The 26,032-nt window shown below is 49.9% G+C and overlaps 1 protein-coding gene across 1 annotated transcript; it reads right to left on the bottom strand.

Moving 5' to 3' along the window:
* Window positions 1-603: 603 nt before the first annotated feature.
* Window positions 604-25,703, bottom strand: LOC107307269 (zinc finger CCCH domain-containing protein 4). The gene is made up of 14 exons (XM_085534546.1): window positions 25,279-25,703; window positions 15,737-15,950; window positions 14,600-14,713; window positions 13,506-13,728; window positions 12,814-12,956; window positions 11,619-11,721; window positions 11,410-11,540; window positions 10,964-11,074; window positions 7,999-8,110; window positions 6,647-6,756; window positions 6,231-6,553; window positions 4,916-5,304; window positions 3,735-3,959; window positions 604-2,054 (listed from the first exon to the last, which is right to left on the bottom strand). The coding sequence occupies exons 1-14, from the start codon at window positions 25,443-25,445 to the stop codon at window positions 682-684; spliced, it is 3,738 nt and encodes a 1,245-aa protein (XP_085390672.1). The 5' UTR covers window positions 25,446-25,703; the 3' UTR covers window positions 604-681.
* Between the last annotated feature and the right edge of the window lie 329 nt (window positions 25,704-26,032).

Here is a 26,032-nt window from a genome sequence, read left to right as displayed (position 1 = left end):
ACAACCTAATAACAGCCCCTATAGCCCAATGACCAACCCTACAACCCAATAACAGCCCCTATAGCCCAATGACCAACCCTACAACCCAATAACAGCCCCTATAGCCCAATGACCAACCCTACAACCCAATAACAGCCCCTATAGCCCAATGACCAACCCTACAGCCCAATAACAACCCCGAAAGACCAACAACCACCATCAAAACCCAACAACAGCCCCTACAGCCCAACCACAGCCCCTACAACCCAACAACAGCCCCTACAACCCAACAACAGCCCCTACAACCCAACAACAGCCCCTACAACCCAACCACCACCATCAAAACCCAACCACCACCCCTACAACCCAACCACAGCCCCTACAACCCAACAACCGCCCCTACAACCCAACAACCGCCCCTACAACCCAACAAGAGCCCCTACAACCCAACAACAGCCCCTACAACCCAACCACAGCCCCTACAACCCAACAACAGCCCCTACAACCCTACAACTGCCATGACAGCCCAACAACCACCCCTACACCCCAACCACATCCCCTACAGCCCAACAACCACCATCAAAACCCAACAACAGCCCCTACAGCCCAACAACCACCCCTACAACCCAATATCCACCCCTACACCCCAACCACATCCCCTACAACCCAACCACTGCCATGACAGCCCAACAACCACCACCCCTACTGCCCAAAGGGCGACGCCGTGGGGTCGAAGCCCTTGAAGACATCCTTGAGCGACGCGGTGCTGTCCGTCTCCTCCTGCTCTGTGCCCTCTGCTGCCCCACTGCCCCCACTGTTCCCAGCCGCCCCCCTTGGCCGTGGCCTGTTGTAGCTGTTGTATCGATCCTGTGCTGGTTCCGCTTGCGCCAATGGCGAACGACGACTGTAGGGTTGTTCCTTCCCACGTCCGTCACTGACCGCCGTCCTCGGGTCGTATAGACTGATAGCGCTCAACACCCGGCTCTGCGCCGCCCCACGGCTCAACCGTGGGTCGTAGGGTGCCAAAGGGGTCCCAGCATCACCCATAGCATCGCCCGTATCCTCACCCGACTCACCGTGCTCGGTGGGTTTGGCTGCAGCTTTCTGCAGCCTGGGGTCTGATGGGGGTTTACGTACGCGGGGGTCGCTGGGGCGATCGGCGCCGCTTGGTTTATCAATGGGTTTATCAATGGGGAATGCATCGCTGCTGAGTTTATCACCGGGCCCGGCGGTGCTTTTATCACCGGGTTGCTTATCAGCTGTGATATCAGCTGGTTTATCACCTCCACCGGCGCTCACCGTCTGGAGGATGCGAGATAAGAGCTCGAAATCCGGTATCTTGGATGAGGGTTCTGTTATCACACCGGGGTCGGCGGCGAGAGCTCGATGCCGGGGGTCGCTACGGTGTAACCGGGGGTCTCCGCCGGGGGTGACGGTGACATCCTGGATGGGGATGGGCAAAGGGAGGAGATCCTCGGGGCTCCATAAGACCATGCGGGCGAAGGGGGGTTTGATGAGGGTGAGATCCCGTGGGGTGGGGGCGAAACGTTGTCGGTGACACCGGGGGTCCCGCGGTGATTGTCCCGGTGGTGGTTCCAATGGGATGACGATGGGACGGTCCCGTAACGAACGCTCGGGGTCGGCGTCGTCTTCCTCGTCGGGGAGGCGTGATTTGGGGATGGGGTCGGTTTTAGGGTGAGAAAGGTCCGTTTTGGGGTTGTGAGGATCCGTTTTGGGATAATCCGCTTCTGTTTTGGGATAATCCGGCTCCGTTTTGGGGTAATTCGGGTCCGTTTTGGGATAATCTTCTGGTTTGGGGTGAGATGGTTCTGTTTTGTGCCGGGCCAAACGGGGGTCTCGCAGACGGGGGTCTGCTGGTCGCCCCCCTCCTCCCATTGCTGCTGCTTTCTGAAGCCGGGGGTCTGCGGTGTGGGGCGGCCCCATAGAACCAGGGGGCGGCCCCATAGAAGGATGGGGTGGCCCCAAAGCGCCGCTTTGCTGCCGGAGGGTACGTAGGATGGATGAGACGCTGCCACCTTCATCCTCATCGCTGGAGTACCATAGGGCAGCATCACCTGGGGAGGGTCATTAGGGTGGTGTTAATTAAGGGGGGGCCCCAAATGTCATCAAATGAACCCCAAAATCCATTGCCCCCCCCCCATCATCCATCCTAATGAGCTCTGATTCTACCTAATGTACCCCAAAGGGGCTCAAATGGCCCCAAATCCACCCCAAAACCCAACACCCCTCACCCTAAAGAGCTCAGATCCCCCCAAACACCCCCTAAAAAGCAGTGCCCCCCCTATAAGCCCCCCAACCCCTTTAGACCCCACTCACCCTCCTCAGTGTCCCATTGGGGTCACCCTAAAGACCTCAGACCCCCCCAAAAAGCAGTGCCCCCACACCTATAAGCCCCCCAACCCCTTTAGACCCCACTCACCCTCCTCAGGGTCCCTTTCAGGCCACCCTAAAGACCTCAGACCCCCCCAAAAAGCAGTGCTCCCCCCCAAAAGCCCCCCAACCCCTTTAGACCCCACTCACTCTCCACAGGGTCCCTTTCAGGCCACCCTAAAGACCTCAGATCCCCCCAAAAAGCAGTGCCCCCCCCCCATAAGCCCCCCAACCCCTTTAGACCCCACTCACCCTCCTCAGGGTCCCATTGGGGTCACCCTAAAGACCTCAGACCCCCCCAAAAAACAGTGCCCCCCCCCATAAGCCCCCCAACCCCTTTAGACCCCACTCACCCTCCTCAGGGTCCCATTGGGGTCACCCTAAAGACCTCAGATCCCCCCAAAAAGCAGTGCCCCCGCTATAAGCCCCCCAGCCCCTTTAGACCCCACTCACCCTCCTCAGGGTCCCTTTCAGGCCACCCTAAAGACCTCAGATCCCCCCAAAAAGCAGTGCCCCCCCCCCATAAGCCCCCCAACCCCTTCAGACCCCACTCACCCTCCTCAGGGTTCCATTGGGGTCACCCTAAAGACCTCAGATCCCCCCAAAAAGCAGTGCCCCCCCCATAAGCCCCCCAACCCCTTTAGACCCCACTCACCCTCCTCAGGGTCCCATTGGGGTCACCCTAAAGACCTCAGATCCCCCCAAAAAGCAGTGCCCCCCCCCATAAGCCCCCCAACCCCTTTAGACCCCACTCACCCTCCTCAGGGTCCCATTGGGGTCACCCTAAAGACCTCAGATCCCCCCAAAAAGCAGTGCCCCCCCCCCATAAGCCCCCCAACCCCTTCAGACCCTACTCACCCTCCTCAGGGTCCCATTGGGGTCACCCTAAAGACCTCAGATCCCCCCAAAAAGCAGTGCCCCCCCCCCATAAGCCCCCCAACCCCTTCAAACCCCACTCACCCTCCTCAGGGTCCCATTGGGGTCACCCTAAAGACCTCAGACCCCCCCAGAAAGCAGTGCCCCCCCCCATAAGCCCCCCAACCCCTTTAGACCCCACTCACCCTCCTCAGGGTCCCATTGGGGTCACCCTAAAGACCTCAGATCCCCCCAAAAAGCAGTGCCCCCCCCCCATAAGCCCCCCAACCCCTTTAGACCCCACTCACCCTCCTCGGGGTCCCTTTCAGGCCAACCTAAAGACCTCAGACCCCCCCAAAAAGCAGTGCCCCCCCCATAAGCCCCCAACCCCTTTAGACCCCACTCACCCTCCTCGGGGTCCCTTTCAGGCCACCCTAAAGACCTCAGAGCCCCCCAAAAAGCAGTGCCCCCCCCCCATAAGCCCCCCAACCCCTTTAGACCCCACTCACCCTCCTCGGGGTCCCTTTCAGGCCTCCCCCCCTCCGCCAGCCTTCGTGCCCTCTCCTCTTCCTCACGTTGCTTATGGCGGATGCGGAGGAACAAAGCACGTTGTGCTGAGGGGAGGAATTCGGGGACTGGGGGGGGGTCTTCGGGGTCGTGATCTGGGGGGGGGTCCGGGTAGAGGTGGCCGCTGGGGGGGGGTCCTTCCATGTCTTCATAGGGGGCGTAGGGGTCTGTGAAGAGAGGGAGAGGGGGTATAAGGGGGGGAAGGGGATGTAGGGTTAAGGGGGAGATGAGCTGGGGGGGGGATGAGGGGTTATAGGGTGGGTTTTGGGGGGGGAAAAGGGGGATTTGGGGGTGGATATGGGGGAAATAAGGGGTTATTGGGTGACTGTGGGGGGAAATAGGGTCTTTTGGGGGTGGATGTGGGGGAAATAAGGGGTTATAGGGTGGGTTTTGGGGGGGAAAGGGGTGATTTGGGGGTGAATATGGGGGGAATGAGGGGTTATTGGGTGGGTTTGGGGGTGTAAAGGGGTCTTTTGGGGGTGGATATGGGGGAAATAAGGGGTTATAGGGTGGGTTTTGGGGGGGAAAGGGGGGATTTGGGGGTGGATATGGGCGGAATGAGGAGTTATAGGGTGGGTTTTGGGGTGGAAAGGAGTGTTTTGGGGGGGGTATGGGGGAAATGAGGGGTTACTGGGTGGGTATGGGGGGAAACAGGGTCTTTTTGGGGTGGATGTGGGGGAAATAAGGGTTTATGGGGTGGACAAGGGGGGAAATAGAGTCTTTTTGGGGTGGATATGGGGGAAATAAGGAGTTATAGGGTGGGTTTTGGGGTGGAAAGGGGTGTTTTGGGGAGGGATATGGGGGAAATGAGGGGTTATAGGGTGGACAAGGGGGGAAATAGGGTCTTTTTGGGGTGGATATGGGGGAAATAGGGTCTTTTAGGGGTGGATATGGGGGAAATAAGGGGTTATTGGGTGGGTATGGGGGGAAATAGGGTCTTTTGGGGGTGGATATGGAGGGAAATAGGGTCTTTTGAGGGTGGATATGGGGGAAATAAGGGTTTATGGGGTGGACAAGGGGGGAAATAGAGTCTTTTTGGGGTGGATATGGGGGAAATAAGGGCTTATGGGCTGGATCTGGGGGCAAATAAGGTGTTTTAGTCCCCAAATAGGGGCACACATACCTGACCCCCCCATGGCTCCGTGCTCCATCTCCATCCCCTCCGGGGGGGGCCCATAGAATCCATCATAGTAACCCTGTGGGGGGGCAGCACCGGGGGGCAGGAGGGCACCGTGTGGGGAACCCTCGGGGCTATAGGGCAGCATGGGGGGGCCCGGCCCCATAGGCATGTCAGGATGCATGTCAGGATGCATGTCAGGATGCATGTCATGACGCATGTCTGGATGCATATCAGGGTGCATATCTGGGTGCATATCTGGGTGCATGTCAGGGTGCATGTCTGGATGCATGTCTGGATGCATGTCTGGATGCATGTCAGGGTGCATGGGCCCACCCATAGGGCCTGGGGGTCCTCCAGGCCCAGGGAAGCGGGGTGGGGGGGGTCCTGGGTGCCTGTAAGAGGAGGAAATGGGGTTTAGAGAGGAGACCTGAGCCCCAAAAAACCCATTTTTCAGCCCCAAATCTGGAATTCTCAGCCCCAAATCCCCATTTTCCAGCCCCAAATCTGCACTTTTCAGCCCCAAATCTGGACTTCTCAGCCCCAAATCCCCATTTTCAGCCCCAAATCTCCCCCTTTCAGCCCCAAATCTGGACTTTCCAGCCCCAAATCTGGACTTTTCAGCCCCAAATCCCCATTTTCCAGCCCCAAATCTGCACTTATCAGCCCCAAATCTCCCCCTTTCAGCCCCAAATCTCCCTCTAAACCCCCACTTTCTCCCCCCAAATCCCATTTCCCACCCCCAAATCCAACCCAAAACCCCCATTTCCCCCTCCAACACCCCCAATTACCCCCCAAAAACCCCTATTTCCCCCCCCAAATCCCATTTCCCCACCCCAAACCACCACTTTCCCCCCTTAAATCCCATTTCCCACCCCAAAACCCAACCTAAAACCCCCATTTCCCCCCCTAAGTCCCATTTCCCCCCCCCAAACCACCACTTTCCCCCCCCAAAATCCCATTTCCCACCCCAAACCCCCACTATCCCCCCCCCCAAATCCCATTTCCCCCCCCCAAACCCCCACTTTCCCCCCCCAAACCCCATTCCCCACCCCCAAATCCAACCTAAAACCCCCATTTCCCCCTCCAATACCCCCAATTACCCCCAAAAAACCCCTATTTCCCCCCCAAATCCCATTCCCCACCCCCAAATCCAACCTAAAACCCCCACTTCCCCCCCCCAAATCCCATTCTCCCCCCCCAAACCCCCACTTTCCCCCCCCAAATCCCATTCTCCACCCCCAAATCCAACCCAAAACCCCCATTTCCCCCCTCCAACCCCCCCATAAATTAATATGGGGTGGGGGGGGGTCTCACCCACCTGACCCCCAGTTTCTCAGCCAACTGCCCCGTGGGTCGAACCACGATCTCAAATAGAGACGGGATCTTCTTATACATCTCCTGCTGTTGGGGGGACAGTGGCTCGTGCATTGGGGGGGGGGGCATTTGTGGACCTGGGGGGGGCATAGGGGGTACAGGGGGCATTGCCCTGCCATTAGGGGAGGGGGGAGCTGGGGGTCTGGGGGGGGTTGGGAGCAGCCCCACACCGGGGGGGGGTTTGGGCAATGGGTTGATGCCTTGTTTCTTTAGCTCCTCTACTTCTTTCTCATCCTCAGCACCAGCTTCCGCATCATCTTGGAGCATCTAGATGGGGAAATAATGAGGTTTTTTGGGGTAAAAAAGGGAGGATTTGGGGTTATAAAGGTGGGGGGGGGGGTTATAAAGGGGGGGTGGTACCTTGTCCAGCAGCTCTCGGGTCTCTTCTGTTAATGGGGAATGGGAGAACATACAGTCGTCGCCGTTGATGCAGTTGCCTGTGGTGTGGAAGAGCTTGCAGGGGAAATCGCGTGGGGTTCGTTAAGGAGAATGGAATTAATTGGGGTTAATTGGGGGGGGGGTGGTCGTTCAGGGGGGTTTGGGGACCCAAATCACCCTAAAAACCCCAAATCTGGGGCTAAAAACCTCGATTTTAAGGAATAGAAGCTCAAAAAGTGGCATTTTTAGACCAACATTTGAATGGAATGAACCCAAATTTGGCCAAAATTAGGTTAGAATTAACCCCCCCTCCGAGGTTAATTGGGGTTAATTGGGGGGGGGGGGCGTTGAGTGGGGTTTGGGGACCCAAATCAGCCTAAAAACCCCAATTCTGGGGTTAGAAACCTCAATTTTAAGGAATAGAAGCTATTTTCTACCCTTCTTCCCCTATTTCTTGCCCTAATTCCCCTATTTCTTGCCCTAATTTCCCTATTTATTCCCCTATTTCTCCTATTTTTGCCCCTATTTCTCCTATTTTTGCCCCTATTTCTCCTATTTTTGGCCCTATTTCTCTATTTTTGCCCCTATTTCTCCTATTTTTGCCCCTATTTCCCCTATTTTTGCCCCTATTTCTCCTATTTTTGCCCTTATTTCTCCTATTTTTGGCCCTATTTCTCCTATTTTTGGCCCTATTTCCCCTATTTTTGCCCCTATTTCTCCTATTTTTGCCCCTATTTCCCCTATTTTTGCCCCTATTTCTCCTATTTTTGCCCCTATTTCTCCTATTTTTGCCCCTATTTCCCCTATTTTTGCCCCTATTTCTCCTATTTTTGCCCCTATTTCTCCTATTTTTGCCCCTATTTCTCCTATTTTTGCCCCTATTTCTCCTATTTTTGCCCCTATTTCCCCTATTTATTGCCCCATTTCCCTATTTTTGCCCCTATTTCTCCTATTTTTGCCCCTATTTCTCCTATTTTTGCCCCTATTTCTCCTATTTTTGCCCCTATTTCTCCTATTTTTCGCCCTATTTCTCCTATTTTTCGCCCTATTTCTCCTATTTTTCGCCCTATTTCTCCTATTTTTGCCCCTATTTCTCCTATTTTTGCCCCTATTTCTCCTATTTTTGCCCCTATTTCTCCTATTTTTGGCCCTATTTCCCCTATTTCTTGCCCTCCTTCCCCTATTTTTGCCCCTATTTCCCCTATTTTTGCCCCTATTTCTCCTATTTTCACCCACTTTCTGCCTTTTTTCCCTTCTTTCTATCCATTCCCATTGACTTTTTGCCCTTTTTTGGGCTATTTTACCCCATTTCTTCCATCGATCCCAAAGGATATCGTGCATATAGGGGCAGTTCTCAGCCCTCGCACAGTACCCGGTGATGTAGAACTTGCACAGCTCTCTCTTTTTAGGCAGCTCAATGTCGTGGCTGAAGTTACAGTGCTCACCCTGGGGGGGGGGGACATTAGGATTAGGGTATTATAATTAACCCTAAAGGTTAATTAAGGTATTGGGATATGGGGTATAGGGGAAGCAATGGGGTGAAGCAGTGGATATGGGGGGAAATGGGGTGTTATAGTGGTGGATATGGGGGGAAATAGGGTTATGGGGGAAGAAATGGGGTAAAGGAGTGGATATGGGGGGAGATGAGGTATTATAGGGATGGATATAGGGCAAATGAGTCCCTATAGTGATGGATATGGGGCAAATGAGGCTCTATAGAGCTGGATATAGGGGAAATGAGGCCCTATGGGGATGGATATGGGGGAAATGAGGTATTATAGGGATGGATATGGGGGAAATGAGGCTCTATAGGGATGGATATGGGGGAAACGAGGTATTATAGAGATGGATATAGGGGAAATGAGGCCCTATAGGGATGGATATGAGGAAAATGAGGTATTATAGGGATGGATATGGGGGAAATGAGGTATTATAGGGATGGATATGGGGGAAATGAGGCTCTATAGGGATGGATATAGGGGAAATGAGGCTCTATAGGGATGGATATAGGGGAAATGAGGCTCTATAGGGATGGATATGGGGGAAATGAGGCTCTATAGGGATGGATATAGGGGAAATGAGGCTCTATAGGGATGGATATAGGGGAAATGAGGCACTATAGGGATGGATATGGGGGAAATGAGGCCCTATAGAGATGGATATAGGGGAAATGAGGCTCTATAGGGATGGATATAGGGGGAATGAGGCTCTATAGGGATGGATATAGGGGGAATGAGGCCCTATAGGGATGGATATAGGGCAAATGAGATATTATAGGGATGGATATAGGGGAAATGAGGCTCTATAGGGATGGATATGGGGGAAACGAGGTATTATAGAGATGGATATAGGGGAAATGAGGTATTATAGGGATGGATATAGGGGAAATGAGGCTCTATAGGGATGGATATAGGGGAAATGAGGCTCTATAGGGATGGATATAGGGGAAATGAGGCCCTATAGGGATGGATATGAGGAAAATGAGGTATTATAGGGATGGATATGGGGGAAATGAGGTATTATAGGGATGGATATAGGGGAAATGAGGCTCTACATGGATGGATATAGGGGGAATGAGGCTCTATAGAGATGGATATGGGGGAAATGAGGCTCTATAGGGATGGATATGGGGGAAATGAGGCCCTATACAGATGGATATGGGGGAAATGAGGTATTATAGAGGTGGATATAGGGGAAATGAGGTTCTATAGGGATGGATATAGGGGAAATGAGGTTCTATAGTGATGGATATGGGGCAAATGAGGTATTATAGACATGGATATGGGGCAAGTGAGGTATTATAGGGATGGATATGAGGGAAATGAGGTATTATAGGGATGGATATGGGGGAAATGAGGTATTATAGGGATGGATATAGGGGAAATGAGGTTCTATAGGGATGGATATAGGGGAAATGAGTCCCTATAGTGATGGATATGGGGCAAATGAGGCTCTATATAGCTGGATATAGGGGAAATGAGGCCCTATAGGGATGGATATGGGGGAAATGAGGCCCTATAGTGATGGATATAGGGGAAATGAGGTATTATAGAGATGGATATAGGGGAAATGAGGCTCTATAGGGATGGATATAGGGGAAATGAGGCCCTATAGGGATGGATATGGGGGAAATGAGGCCCTATAGGGATGGATATAGGGGAAATGAGGCCCTATAGGGATGGATATGGGGGATATGAGGCTCTATAGGGATGGATATGGGGGAAATGAGGCCCTATAGGGATGGATATGGGGGAAATGAGGCTCTATAGGGATGGATATAGGGGAATGAGGCCCTATAGAGATGGATATGGGGGAAACGAGGTATTATAGGGATGGATATAGGGGAAATGAGGCTCTATAAAGATGGATATAGGGGGAATGAGGCCCTATAGGGATGGATATAGGGGAAATGAGGCTCTATAGGGATGGATATGGGGGAAATGAGGCTCTATAGAGATGGATATAGGGGAAATGAGGCCCTATAGAGATGGATATGAGGAAAATGAGGTATTATAGGGATGGATATGGGGGAAATGAGGTATTATAGGGATGGATATGAGGAAAATGAGGTATTATAGGGATGGATATAGGGGAAATGAGGCTCTATAGGGATGGATATGGGGAAAATGAGGCCCTATAGGGATGGATATGGGGGAAATGAGGTATTATAGAGATGGATATAGGGGGAATGAGGCCCTATAGTGATGGATATAGGAGAAATGAGGTTCTATAGAGATGGATATAGGGGAAATGAGGCTCTATAGGGATGGATATGAGGAAAATGAGGTATTATAGGGATGGATATGGAGGAAATGAGGCTCTATAGGGATGGATATAGGGGAAATGAGGCTCTATAGAGATGGATATGGGGGAAATGAGGTATTATAGAGATGGATATAGGGGAAATGAGGCCCTATAGGGATGGATATAGGGGAAATGAGGCCCTATAGGGATGGATATAGGGCAAATGAGGCTCTATAGGGATGGATATAGGGGGAATGAGGCACTATAGAGATGGATATGGGGTAAATGAGGCCCTATAGGGATGGATATAGGGGAAATGAGGTATTATAGAGGTGGATATAGGGGAAATGAGGCTCTATAGAGATGGATATGGGGGAAATGAGGTATTATAGGGATGGATATAGGGGAAATGAGGCCCTATAGGGATGGATGTAGGGGAAATGAGGCCCTATAGTGATGGATATGGGGGATATGAGGCCCTATAGAGATGGATATGGGGGATATGAGGCCCTATAGGGATGGATATAGGGGGCAGAAGTGGGTCTGGGGTCTCACCCATGTACAACGACCCTCCACGAAGTATTTGCAGATGACTTTGCCCTTCTTGTCTGCAGGGGGGTGTCCCTTGTCGTGGTCCCCACGGCGGTAATTGCCACCTCCACCATCCTAAATAGGGGGGGGGGAGGAAAAAGAAATGGGATTTAGAGGGTAAATGGCATAAAATTGGGGCTGGAAGGGAACTATGTCCCTATAGGACCATTGTGGGGTCAGTTCCTATGCACCTATGGGCCCCATAGGACCATTACGGGGTCTATACACTTATGGGCCCTATAGGACCATTGTGGGGTCACTTCCTATACACCTTTGGGCCCTATAGGACCATTATGGGGTCTATACACCTATGGGCCCTATAGGACCATATAGGGACATGGGGGCTGCTCTCCATGGTCCTGGATGGGCAAATAAAGGTGAAATTGATTAAAAACGGGTTAATTTCTCACCATATCCTCATCGTAATAATCCTCCTCGTCGTTCATGGCGCTTCCCTTTCCCATCCTACCACGGCCTCGACCTCGGCCCATCCCTTTATTCCCTCTGCCTCTGGGACCGCGGCCCCGGCCTCGATTTAAGCCTAAAAAAGGGGAAAATGGGTCATTTGTGGAACAGTGGGGTTTAAATATAGGGGGTGGGATATGGGGGGGGGTCTCACCTCGCCCCCGTCCGTCCCTATTGCGGCGGTATTGGCCTGGCTCCTTGTTGCTGTAGTCGTCGTAGTCGTCATCGGGGCCAATGGGATCATCGGGGTCACCGTACTTGGGGGGGGGAGAGAACATAGATTGGAGGGCGAGCCCCATAGATTGGAGGCCCAGCCCCATAGATTGGAGGCCCAGCCCCATAGATTGGAGGCCCAGCCCCATAGATTGAGCCTCAATCCCATAGATTAGAGCCCAAACCCCAAAGATGAGAACCCCAGCCCCACAGATTGGAGCCCCAACCCCACAGATTGGAACCCCAACCCCATCCCTTTTATCTCCCATTCCCATCCCTTTTAACCTCATCCCAATCCATTTTCATCCCATCCCAACCCCTTTTAACCCCATCCCATCCCTTCTCACCCCATCCCCATCCATTATCACCCCATCCCAATCCCTTTAACCTCCATTCCCACCCCTTTTAACCCCATCCCATCCCTTCTCACCCCATTCTCCTCCATTATCACCCCATCCCATCCCATTTCACCCCATTCCCATCCATCTTCCCCCATCCCAATCCCTTTAACCTCCATTCCCATCCCTTTTAACCCCATCAAATCCCTTCTCACCCCATTCCCATCCCCTCTCACCCCATTCCCATCCATTATCACCCCACCCCAATCCCTTTCACCTCCATTCCCATCCCTTTTCACCCCATTCCCATCCCTTTTAACCCCATCCCATCCCTTTTTAACCCCATCCCATCCCTTTTCACCCCATTTCCATCCCTTTTTAACCCCATTCCCATCCCTTCTCATCCCATTCCCATCCATTTTCACCCCATTCCCATCCATTATCACCCCATCCCAATCCATTTTCATCCCATTCCCATCCCTCTTCACCCCATCCCATCCATCTTCCCCCATCCCAATCCCTTTAACCTCCATTCCCATCCCTTTCAACCCCATCCCCATCCATTTTCATCCCATTCCCATCCCTTTTCACCCCATCCCATCCCTTTTTAACCCCATCCCATCCCTTTTTAACCCCATCCCCATCCATTCTCCCCCCATCCCAATCCCTTTCACCTCCATTCCCATCCCTTTTTAACCCCATCCCATCCCTTTTTAACCCTATCCCATCCCTTCTCACCCCATTCCCATCCCTTTTAACCCCATCCCACCCTTTCAGACCCCCATCCCCATCACTCACCTCCATCTCTTCCTCATACATCTCCTCCTCATCCTCCATATGATCCCCTCGACCCCGACCTCGGTTCCCCCTTCCCATTCCTCGTCCACCCCTCATACATCCACGGCCACGACCCCGGAACCCACGGCCACGACCACGACCACCTATGGAAGAAATAGGGGCAAATTTTGGTCCAATTTAGCTCAAAAATGGTTAAAATTGGGGCTTTGGGGCTCAATGTGAGGTTTGGGATGGAAATTGAACTTCAGTTGTTGATGGATTGTGGTAGATTTCAACCCAAAGTGATGGAAACTAGGGCATGGGACCCAGCTTTGGGTTAAGTATTGATGGATTATGGCAGATTTTGGAAGGAATAGGGGCAAATTTTGGTCCAATTTAGGCCCAAAATGGTTAAAATTGGGGTTTTGGGACTCAATGTGAGGTTTGAATATGGAACTGAAGTTGATGGATTGCGGTGGATTTCAACCCAAAGTGATGAGAAATGAGACAGAGGGACTCAGGTTTGGGTTAAGTATTGATGGATTATGGCAGATTTTGGAAGGAATAGGAGCAGATTTTGGTCAATTTTAGCCCAAAATGATTAAAATTGGGACTTTGGGTCTCAATGTGAGGTTTGGGGATGGAGTTAAGTGTCTTTTCCCAGTCCAAATGGACCAAAAAAGGGGAGATTTCAACCCAAAAAGCTCTGTTACCTCGGCCTCGATGCGATCCCTCCTTCGCCCTTCGATATTGGTTCAGCTCTTTGGTAAAGTCATCGTAGTCGTCCTTCGGCCCATCCTCATCATCCTCACCCTCATAGCGGCCGTAATCTTCGGCCTCATAGTCTTCATAGGATCCGTAGCCTTTGGGTTCCATCTTGGAATATGGCTTCTTCTGCATGGGGGCGTTGTGGGAAGAGGAATAGGGCTGGTGGGGCTGTGGGGGGAGAGAAGGAATGGGATCAGGGCTGGGGTCCTATAGGGAATGGGGGTCGGGTGAGAGTAGGGTTGGGATCACATTGGGAACAGGGATGGGATCCCATTGTGAATGAAGGTGGGATCCCATTGGGAATGGTAATGGGATCCCATTGGGAATGAAGGTGGGATCCCAATGGGAACGGTGATGGGATCCCATTGGGAATGGTGATGGGATCCCATTGGGAACAGTGATGGGATCCCATTGGGAATGAAGGTGGGATCCCATTGGGAATGGTAATGGGATCCCATTGGGAATGAAGGTGGGATCCCAATGGGAACGGTGATGGGATCCCATTGGGAATGGTGATGGGATCCCATTGGGAACAGTAATGGGATCCCATTGGGAATGGTGGTGGGATCCTATTGGGAACGGTAATGGGATCCCATTGGGAATGGTGATGGGATCCCAATGGGAACGGTGATGGGATCCCAATGGGAATGGTGATGGGATCCCACTGGGAATGGCGGTGGGATCCCATTGGGAATGGTGATGGGATCCCAATGGGAATGGTGATGGGATCCCATTGGGAATGGCGGTGGGATCCATTGGGAATGGTAATGGGATCCCAATGGGAATGGTGGTGGGATCCCATTGGGAATGGTTATGGGATCCCATTGGGAATGGTGGTGGGATCCCATTGGGAATGGTTATGGGATCCCATTGGGAATGGCGGTGGGATCCCATTGGGAACGGTGATGGGATCCTATTAGGAACGGTGATGGGATCCCATTGGGAATGGTGATGGGATCCCATTGGGAATGGTGGTGGGACCCTTTTAATGCCAAATCCCATAATATCCCCATTTTTGGGGTCTATACACCGTACTCACAGGGACGTAGGGGGGGCTGTAGTCCCGGTACCGACGATGCCCCCCCTTCTCTCCAGGGCTGAAATCAGAATCATCGCTGTCATCGGAGAAGTCATCACTGGAGGATGCGTGTCGCTGTAAGGGAACCACGTATCAACCCAAATTGTGGGATTTTTTGGGGTATTTTAATAGGAAACCTTTCATTTTTAGGACCTCTTGACATCAAGTCTTCGTTGAAGGGAAAATATCCCATTCGGTTCAATTATATTTTGCTTGAGGAATTACATAATTACTCATATAGGGCATTAAAGAGGATATATGGACCCATATAGGGCACTTTTAAAGACATATGGACCCATATAGGGCATTAAAGAGGATATATGGATCCATGTAGGGCATTAAAGAGCATATATGGACCCATGTAGGGCATTAAAGAGGATATATGGACCCATATAGGGCATTAAAGAGGATATATGGACCCATATAGGGCACTTTTAAAGACATATGGACCCATATATGGCATTAAAGAGGACATATGGACCCATGTAGGGCATTAAAGAGGACATATGGACCCATTTAGGACATTTCTGAAGATCTATGGTCCATATAGGGCACTTTTAAAGACATTTGGACCCATATAGGGCATTAAAGAGGCCATATGGACCCATATAGGGCATTTCTGAAGATCTATGGTCCATATAGGGCACTTTTAAAGACATATGGACCCATATGTGGCATTATTGAGGCCATATGGACCCATATAGGGCACTTTTAAAGACATATGGACCCATGTAGGGCATTAAAGAGGACATAAAGACCCATGTAGGGCATTTCTGAAGCCATATGGACCCATGTAGGGCATTACTGAGGCCATACAGACCCATGTAGGGCATTAAAGAGGCCATACAGACCCATATAGGGCATTTTTGAAGACCTATGGACCCATTTAGGGCATTAAAGAGGACATATGGACCCATATAGGGCATTTCTGAAGATCTATGGTCCATAAAGGGCATTATTGATGCCATATGGACCCATTTAGAGCATTATTGAGGCCATATGGACCCATTTAGGGCATTATCGATGCCATATGGACCCATATATGGCATTATCGATGCCATATGGACCCATTTAGGGCCGTTCCGATGCCCTGCTCACCTTATGCTTGGATTTCCTCTTCTTTTTGGCTCTCCTTTTCTCCTTTTCTCTCTCTTTTCTCCTCTTTCTCTTGCCGCGTCGATGCGATCTCTCCCCATCCGAGTCGCTCCCGTGTCTCTCCCCCTTTTCCCTTCGACTCCGGGTGGGTCGAGGTTCCGGGGTCTCCTCGGCACCGTCATCTTCCAGCTCCCCCTCCTCTAATTCCCCATCCTCCCTATAGGGTAATATGGGATGGAAAGGTTCAATATAGGGCCGTGCTTTAAGAAATGATGGTTAAACTTGACCTGAATCTCAAGTTTTGGCCCTAAAATTGGACCCAACTGGGACCCTAAAGCTGACCCTATAAATCCATATGGGATGGAAGGGTTCAATATAGGGCCGTGCTTTATGAAATGATGGTTAAATTTGACCTGAATCTCAAGTTTTGGCCCTAAAATTGGACCTCAAACACAACTGGGACCCTAAAGCTGGAGCCTGGCTTTAGAATCTGACCCTATAAATCCATATGGGATGGAAGGGTTCAATATAGGGCCGTGCTTTAAGAAATGATAGTTAAATTTGACCTGAATCTCAAGTTTTGGCCCTAAAATTGGACCCATCTGGGACCCTAAAGCTGGAGCTTGGCTTTAATATCTGACCCTATAAATCCATATGGGATGGAAGGGTTCAATATAGGGCCGTGCTTTAAGAAATGATGGTTAAACTTGACCTGAATCTCAAGTTTTGGCCCTAAACTTGGACCCAACTGGGACCCTAAAGCTGACCCTATAAATCCATATGGGATGGAAGGGTTCAATATAGGGCCGTGCTTTATGAAATGATGGTTAAATTTGACCTGAATCTCAAGTTTTGGCCCTAAAATTGGACCCATCTGGGACCCTAAAGCTGGAGCTTGGCTTTAATATCTGACCCTATAAATCCATATGGGATGGAAGGGTTCAATATAGGGCCGTGCTTTAAGAAATGATGGTTAAACTTGACCTGAATCTCAAGTTTTGGCCCTAAAATTGGACCTCAAACACAACCCTGGCCCTAAACCCAACCCCAAACCTGACCCCTCTATGTAGGGCATAGCACTGGGTCCTATAGGGGCCTCTATATGGGGCATAGCAATGGGTCCTATAGGGGCCTCTATATGGGGCGTAGTGATGGATCCTATAGGGGCTTCTATATGGGTCCTATAGGGGCTTCTATATGGGTCCTATAGGGGCCTCTATATGGGGCGTAGTGATGGATCCTATACGGGCTTCTATATGGGTCCTATAGGGGCCTCTATATGGGGCATAGCAATGGGTCCTATAGGGGCCTCTATATGGGGCGTAGTGATGGATCCTATAGGGGCTTCTATATGGGTCCTATAGGGGCCTCTATATGGGGCATAGCACTGGGTCCTATAGGGGCCTCTATATGGGGCATAGCAATGGGTCCTATAGGGGCCTCTATATGGGTCCTATAGGGACCTCTATATGGGGCATAGCAATGGGTCCTATAGGGGCCTCTATATGGGGCGTAGTGATGGATCCTATAGGGGCTTCTATATGGGTCCTATAGGGGCCTCTATATGGGGCGTAGTGATGGATCCTATAGGGGCCTCTATATGGGGCGTAGTGATGGATCCTATAGGGGCTTCTATATGGGTCCTATAGGGGCCTCTATATGGGGCATAGCAATGGGTCCTATAGGGGCCTCTATATGGGGCATAGCAATGGGTCCTATAGGGGCCTCTATATGGGGCGTAGTGATGGATCCTATAGGGGCTTCTATATGGGTCCTATAGGGGCCTCTATATGGGGCATAGCACTGGGTCCTATAGGGGCCTCTATATGGGGCATAGCAATGGGTCCTATAGGGGCCTCTATATGGGTCCTATAGGGACCTCTATATGGGGCATAGCAATGGGTCCTATAGGGGCCTCTATATGGGGCGTAGTGATGGATCCTATAGGGGCTTCTATATGGGTCCTATAGGGGCCTCTATATGGGGCGTAGTGATGGATCCTATAGGGGCCTCTATATGGGGCGTAGTGATGGATCCTATAGGGGCTTCTATATGGGTCCTATAGGGGCCTCTATATGGGGCATAGCAATGGGTCCTATAGGGGCCTCTATATGGGGCATAGCAATGGGTCCTATAGGGGCCTCTATATGGGTCCTATAGGGGCCTCTATATGGGGCATAGCAATGGGTCCTATAGGGGCCTCTATATGGGTCCTATAGGATCTCCTGCACCTATAGCCACCTATAGGGTTCGTATATAGACCCACTTTCCCTATATACATCCTATACAACATATATAGGGTTTCTATACCACCCTATTTTACATATATATATATATATGACCCTATATTATCTATACCCCCCTTATAAGACACATATAGGGTTCCTATATAGATCCATTTCCCCTATATACACTCTATACAACATATATGGGGTCACTATAGGACCCTATATTATCTATATCCCCCTTATAAGACACGTATAGGGTTTCCATAGGGTTCTATACCCTATACAACATATATAGGGTTCCTATATGACCCTATATTATCTATACCCCCCTTATAAGACACATATAGGGTTCCTATATAGATCCACTTCCCCTATATACACTCTATACAACATATATGGGGTCACTATAGGACCCTATATTATCTATATCCCCCTTATAAGACACCTATAGGGTTTCTATAGGGTTCTATATCCTATACAACATATATAGGGTTCCTATATGACCCTATATTATCTATATCCCCCTTATAAGACATCTATAGGGTTTCTATAGGGTTCTATACCCTATACAACATATATAGGACTCCTATATGACCCTATATTATCTATACCCCCCTTATAGGGCACATATAGGGTTTCTATAGGGTTCTCCTTTCCCTATATACACCCTATACAACACATACAGGGTTCCTATATGACCCTATATTATCTATACCCCCCTTATAAGACACATATAGGGTTCCTATATAGATCCACTTCCCCTATATAAGACATGTATAGGGTTTCTATAGGGTTCTATACCCTATACAACACATATAGGGTTCCTATATGACCCTATATTATCTATACCCCCCTTATAGGGCACATATAGGGTTTCTATAGGGTTCTATACCCTATACAACACATATAGGGTTCCTATATGACCCTATATTATCTACACCCCCCTTATAAAGCACATATAGGGTTTCCATAGGGTTCTATACCCTATACAACATATATAGGACTCCTATATGACCCTATATTATCTATACCCCCCTTATAGGGCACATATAGGGTTTCTATAGGGTTCTATACCCTATACAACACATATAGGGTTCCTATAGGACCCTATATTATCTATATCCCCCTTATAAGACATCTATAGGTTTTCTATAGGGTTCTATATCCTATACAACATATATAGGGTTCCTATATGACCCTATATTATCTATACCCCCCTTATAAGACACATATAGGGTTTCTATAGGGTTCTCCTTTACTTGTACTCAAATTTTGGGGCAAATTCCTCCATTTTTGGGGCAAATTCTCCATTTTGGGGGCAAATTCCTCAATTTTGGGGCAAATTCTCCACTTTTAGGGGCAAATTCCTCAAATTTTGGGGCAAATTCTCCATTGTTGGGGTAAATCCTCCACTTTTTGGGGCAAATTCCCCAATTTTGGGGCAAATTCCTCCATTTTTGGGGCAAATTCCTCAATTTTGGGGCTAATTTTCCACTTTTAGGGGCAAATTCCTCCATTTTTGGGGCTAATTTTCTACTTTTAGGGGCAAATTCCTCAAATTTTGGGGCAAATTCTCCATTTTGGGGCAAATTCCTCCATTTTTGGGGCAAATTCCTCCATTTTTGGGGTAAATTCTCCACTTTTTTGGGGCAAATTCCTCATTTTTGGGGGCAAATTCACCATTTTGGGGCAAATTCTCCATTATTGGGGTAAATCCTCCACTTTTGGGGGCAAATTCTCCACTATTTGGGGCAAATTCCTCAATTTTGGGGCAAATTCTCGACTTTTGGGGTAAATTCTCCATTTTTTGGGTCTAATTCCTCAATTTTTGGGGCAAATTCCTCAATTTTTGGGCAAATTCCCCAATTTTTGGGCAAATTCTCCATTTCTGGGGCAAATTCCCCAATTTTTGGGCAAATTCTCCATTTCTGGGGCTAATTCCTCAATTTTCGGGCAAATTCTCCACTTTTGGGGGCAAATTCCTCCATTTTTGGAGCAAATTCTCCATTTTTGGGGTAAATCCTCCATTTTTTGGGGCAAATTCCTCAATTTTTGAGGCTAATTCACCACTTTTGGTGACCAACTCCCCAATTTTGGGGCAAATTCCCCAATTTTTGGGCAAATTCTCCAATTTTGGAGCAAATTCTTGAGTTTTTGGGCAAATTCTCCACTTTTTGGGGCTAATTCTCCATTTTTTGGGCAAATTCCCCAATTTTGAGGCAAATTCTCCAATTTTGAGGCAAATTTTCCACTTTTAGGGGCAAATTCCTCAATTTTTGGGGCAAATTCCTCAATTTTGGGGCAAATTCCTCAATTTTTAGGGCAAATTCCTCAATTTTGGGGTAAATCCTCCACTTTTTGGGGCAAATTCCTCCATTTTTGGGGCAAATTCTCCATTTTGGGGCAAATTCCTCAATTTTTGGGCTAATTTTCCACTTTTAGGGGCAAATTCCTCAATTTTGGGGTAAATTCCCCAATTTTGGGGTAAATTCTCCATTTTTGGGGCAAATTCCCCAATTTTTGGGGCAAATTCCTCCATTTTGGGGCTAATTTTCCACTTTTAGGGGCAAATTCCTCAATTTGGGGGTAAATTCCCCAATTTTGGGGTAAATTCTCCATTTTTGGGGCAAATTCCCCAATTTTTGGGGCAAATTCTCCACTTTTTGGGGCTAATTCCTCAATTTTTGGGGCAAATTCTCCATTTTTGGGGGCAAATTCTTCAATTTTGGGGCATTTTGGGAAAATATGGACATTTTTAGGGGCAGCTTTGGGGTAAAAACACCCTAAAAAGGAAAAAAAAACATTAAAAAAAAGAAATAAAATAAATGGGTAAAATTAACACAATTTTGGGTCACGGGGCAAATGTGGAGGGGCCGAAAATGGAGCTTTTTTGGGGGGATTTTGGGTCTTTTTGGATGTTTTTGGGCACTTTGGGTCATTTTGTCACTTTTTTGGCCATTTTTGTCACTTTTTTTGGGCCATTTTTGTCACATTTTGGCCATTTTTGTCACTTTTTTGGGCCATTTTGTCACTTTTTGGGCCATTTTTGTCACTTTTTTGGTACTTTTTATCACTTTGACCATTATTGTCACTTTTTTGGGCCATTTTTGACACTTTTTTTGGCCATTTTTGTCACATTTTGGCCATTTTTGTCACATTTTGGCCATTTTTTGTCACTTTTTTGGGCCATTTTTGTCACTTTTTTGGGCCATTTTGTCACTTTTTTGGGACTTTTTATCACTTTTGGCCATTTTCTCACTTTTTTGACCATTTTTTGTCACTTTTTTGGGCCATTTTGTCACTTTTTTGGTACTTTTCATCACTTTGACCATTTTCTCACTTTTTTTCTGCACTTTTACTCACATTTTTTGGCCATTTTTGTCACTTTTTTAGGCCATTTTATCACTTTTTGGGGTCATTTTGTCACTTTTTTGTCCATTTTTGTCACTTTTTGGACCATTTTTCACTTTTTGGCCATTTTCGTCACTTTTTTGGGTCTTTTTTTGTCACTTTTTTTGGCCTTTTTCTCACTTTTTTCACATTTCTTTCACTTTTTCCAGACCTTTTCAACCCATTTTTGGGGCACTTTGGGCACTTTTGGACACTTCGGGATTTTTTTTGTCCTTTTTTCCCCCTTTTTCTCACCTTTTTTGGGACTTTTTGACCATTTTTGTCGCTTTTTCTCCCTTTCCCAAATTCCCCCTTTTTTGACTCTTTTTTTCCCCCCTTTCCCCTTTTTGGGGTCATTTTTATCACATTTTTTTGCCTTTTTGTCATTTTTGACCATTTCTGTCACATTTTCGGTCATTTTTTGGTCGCTTTTTGTCCTTTTTTGGCCATTTTTCCCCCCTTTTTTGGTCATTTTTTCTCTCCTTTTTTAGTCAATTTTTGTCCATTTTCTGTCCCATTTTCAGTCACTTTTTTCCCTTTTCTGCTCATTTTGTCCCATTTTTGTTCATTTTTATCCCTTTTTTCCCCCTTTTTTGGTCATTTTCTGTCCCTTTTTTGGTCCCTTTTTGTCCATTTTGCTCATTTTTGTCCCTTTTTTGGTCATTTTTGGTCATTTTTTGTCCCTTTTTTGGTCACTTTGTCCCTTTTTTATCCATTTTTGTCCATTTTTGGTCATTTTTGTCCATTTTTGGTCATTTTGTCCCTTTTTTGTCCATTTTTGTCCCTTTTTTGCTCATTTTTTCCCACTTTTTCAGCCATTCCCATCACTTTTACTTATTTTCCTAATTTTTCCCCTTTTCACCCCAATTTTAACCCCACTTTTTAGCCTTTTTTAAGGGGAAAAATGTCAATTTCAGGGTCCATTTTGGGGCATAAAGGGGGGAAAAAGGTCAATTTTAGGGTCCATTTTGGGGCACAAAGGGGGAAAATATCAATTTTAGGGTCCATTTTTGGGGTATAAAAGGGGAAAAAAGGTCAATTTGAGGGTCCATTTTGGGTCATAAAAGGGGGAAAAAGGGTCAACTTCTTTTTTTTCTGGGGGGGGGGGGTGCAGTGTGGGGGGGTGTCAATGCTTCACACATTGGGACCTTAATTAACCATTAACTCATTAATTAATAACACTATTAATTACCCCTTATTCCCCCCCCCCCCCCCCACCTAAAGCTTTGACCCCCCTATCCCCCCATTAACCTTTATGGACCCCCCCCTTAACCTTTAAGACCCCCCCCCCATTAAACTTTATGGACCCCCCCCTCCTTAACCTTTATGGACCTCCCCCCATTCCTTAACCTTTAAGACCCCCCCCCTTAACCTTTATGGACCCCCCCCCTTAACCTTTAAGACCCCCCCCCCCATTAAACTTTATGGACCCCCCCCCATTCCTTAACCTTTAAGACCCCCCCCCCTTCCTTTACCTTTATGGACCCCCACCATTACCTTTAAGACCCCCCCCCTTAACCTTTATGGACCCCCCCCTTAACCTTTAAGACCCCCCCTCCCCCCTTAAACTTTATGGACCCCCCCTTCCTTTACCTTTATGGACCCCCCCTCCTTAACCTTTAAGACCCCCCCCCCCCCCATTAACCTTTATGGCCCCCCCCCCATTCCTTAACCTTTAAGAGCCCCCCCCCATTAAACTTTATGGACCCCCCCCCCCTTAACCCCATTTTAACCCCCCCACCCCCCCCATAACCGCCCCCCCCCCACCTCAACTATAGGACCCCCCCATCTCCAACCTCAACCTTTAGGGCCCCCCCCCTTTACCTCAACCTTTAGGCTCCCCCCCCCCCCACCTCAACCTTTACCCCCCCCCTTCACATTAACCTATAGGACCCCCCACCCCCCCCATCACTGTAACCTTAAGGACCCCCCCCCCCCACCTTCACATTAACCTATAGGACACCCCCCCCCTCAACCTTTAGCCCCCCCTCACCTCAACCTATAGGCCCCCCCCCCCACTTCAACCTCTACCCCCCCCCTTCACATTAACCCATAGGACCCCCCCCACCTCAACCTATAGCCCCCCCCCCTTCACATTTAACCTTTAGGACCCCCCCCCCCAGTTTATCTCAACCTTTAGGCCTCACCTCAACCCTTACCCCCCCCCCCCCTTCACATTAACCTTTAGGACCCCCCCCCACCTCAACCTATAGGCCCCCCCCCCCCTTCATATTAACCTATAGGACCCCCCCCTTTACCTCAACCTTAACACCCCCCACCTCAACCTTTAAGACCCCCCCCCCTTCACATTAACCTTTAGGGACACCCCCCCCCCCCCCCACCTCAACCTTTAGGCCTCACCTCAACCTTTAAGATCCCCCCCCCTTCACGTTAACCTATAGGACCCCCCCCCTTCACCTTAACCTTAAGCCCCCCCCCCCCCACCTTCACATATAGGACACCCCCCCCCCCTCAACCTTTAGACCCCCCCTCACCTCAACCTATAGGGCCCCCCCCCCACTTCAACCTCTAACTCCCCCCCTTCACATTAACCTATAGGACCCCCCCTTTACCTCAACCTTAACCCCCCCCACCTCAACCTTTAGGCCTCACCTCAACCTTTAAGATCCCCCCCCCTTCACGTTAACCTATAGGACCCCCCCCCCTTCACCTTAACCTTAAGCCCCCCCCCCCCTTCACATTAACCTTTAGGGACCCCCCCTTTAACCTCAACCTTTAGGACCCCCCGCCCACCTCAACCTTTACCCCCCCCCTCACCTCAACCTTAAGGCCCCCCCCCCTTCATATTAACCTATAGGACCCCCCCCTTTACCTCAATTTTAACCCCCCCACCTCAACCTTTAAGACCCCCCCCCCCTCACCTCAACCTATAGGGCCCCCCCACACACTTCAACCTCTACCCCCCCCCTTCACATTAACCTATAGGGACCCCCCCCCCCTTCACCTTAACCTTAAGGCCCCCCCCCCCCCTTCACATTAACCCTTAGGGACCCCCCCCCTTCATATTAACCTATAGGACCCCCCCTTTACCTCACCCTTAACCCCCCCACCTCAACCCTTTAGGCCTCACTTCACCCTTTAGCCCACCCCCGCCCTTCACATTAACGTTTAGGACCCCCCCCTTCATATTAACCTTTAGGGACCCCCCCCAATTTACCTCAACCTTTAGCCCCCCCCCCCCCTTCACATTAACCTATAGCCCCCCCCCTTTACCTCAACCTTAACACCCCCCCCCCCTTCACATTAACCTATAGCCCCCCCCCTTCATATTAACCTATAGGACCCCCCCTTTACCTCACCCTTAACCCCCCCCCCACCTCAACCTTTAGCCCCCCCCCCCCACCTCAACCTATAGGGCCCCCCCCCCCCCTTCACATTAACCTATAGGGACCCCCCCCCTTTAACCTCAACCTTTAGGGACACCCCCCCCCACCTCAACCTTTAGGCCTCACCTCAACCTTTAAGACCCCCCCTCCCTTCAAGTTAACCTATAGGACCCCCCCCCCATATTAACCTATAGGGCCCCCCACCTCAACCTTTAAGACCCCCCCCCCCTTCACATTAACCCTTAGGGACCCCCCCCATCTCAACCTATAGGACCCCCCCCCACATCACCTTAACCTTAAGGCCCCCCCCCTTCACATTAACCTATAGCCGCCCCCCTTTATATTAACCTATAGAACCCCCCCCTTTACCTCACCCTTAACCCCCCACCTCACCCCTTTAGGCCTCACCTCACCCTCTAGGCCTCACTCCCCCCCCCATATTAAACCCCCCATAAAACCCCACTTTAACCCCCCCAAACCCCCCATAAACCCCCCCCCCACCCCATATTTAACCCCCCCCCATCCTAAAAACCCCCCAAAAACCCCCCAATTATTAATTATTATTATCGATTTACGGGACCTTTCGTCCGGGCCGTGTTGAACGTGGAACGGCGGCGCCCGGGGGTGTTGGTGGTGTAGGCCGCAACTCCCCCCCCCCCCTCCTCCATCATGAGGTGGGGGGGCGGCGTGAGGGCTTGGGGGGGAAGCGGCGGCTGCTGGGGGGACACTCGGGTTCTCCACGGCCATTTTATCGGCCTAATTCACTGTTATAAAGGGGGGAAATAATGGGGGTGGGGGGGGGGGTCGTGTTGAAGGGGGGGGGGGTGTAACAGTCACTATATGGCGCTGTGGTGGTGGTGGATCTACACCCCCCCCCCCCCCCCCTCTCCCTTAATTCGGCGGGACGCGCGTACAAAATGGCGGCCGGCGGCGCCCTGAGGGGGGGAGGGAAGGGACGAGCGGAGGCGGAAAAGCACGAAGGTGGGGCGGGGATTGACGAAGGTGGGCGGAGATTGACGAAGTTGGGGCGGAGATTGACGATGTTGGGGCGGGGATTGCCGAAGGGAGGGCGGAGATTGCCGAAGGGAGGGCGGAGATTGACGAAGTTGGGGCGGAGATTGCCGATGTTGGGGCGGAGATTGACGAAGGTGGGCGGAGATTGACGAAGGTGGGCGGAGATTAACGATGATGAAGGCGGAAATAACCGAAGGGAGGGCGGAGATTGCCGAAGTTGGGGCGGGGATTGCCGAAGGGAGGGCGGAGATTAACGATGATGAAGGCGGAAAAGCACGAAGTTGGGGCGGAGATTGACGAAGTTGGGGCGGAGATTGCCG

Source organism: Coturnix japonica, unplaced genomic scaffold (genome assembly GCF_054131305.1).
Source record: "Coturnix japonica strain WE unplaced genomic scaffold, WE-NBRP24 Scf085, whole genome shotgun sequence".
NCBI lineage: Eukaryota > Metazoa > Chordata > Aves > Galliformes > Phasianidae > Coturnix > Coturnix japonica.
The sequence above is the reverse complement of the archived record's forward strand: the minus strand, read 5'-3'. Positions and strand labels throughout refer to the sequence as shown.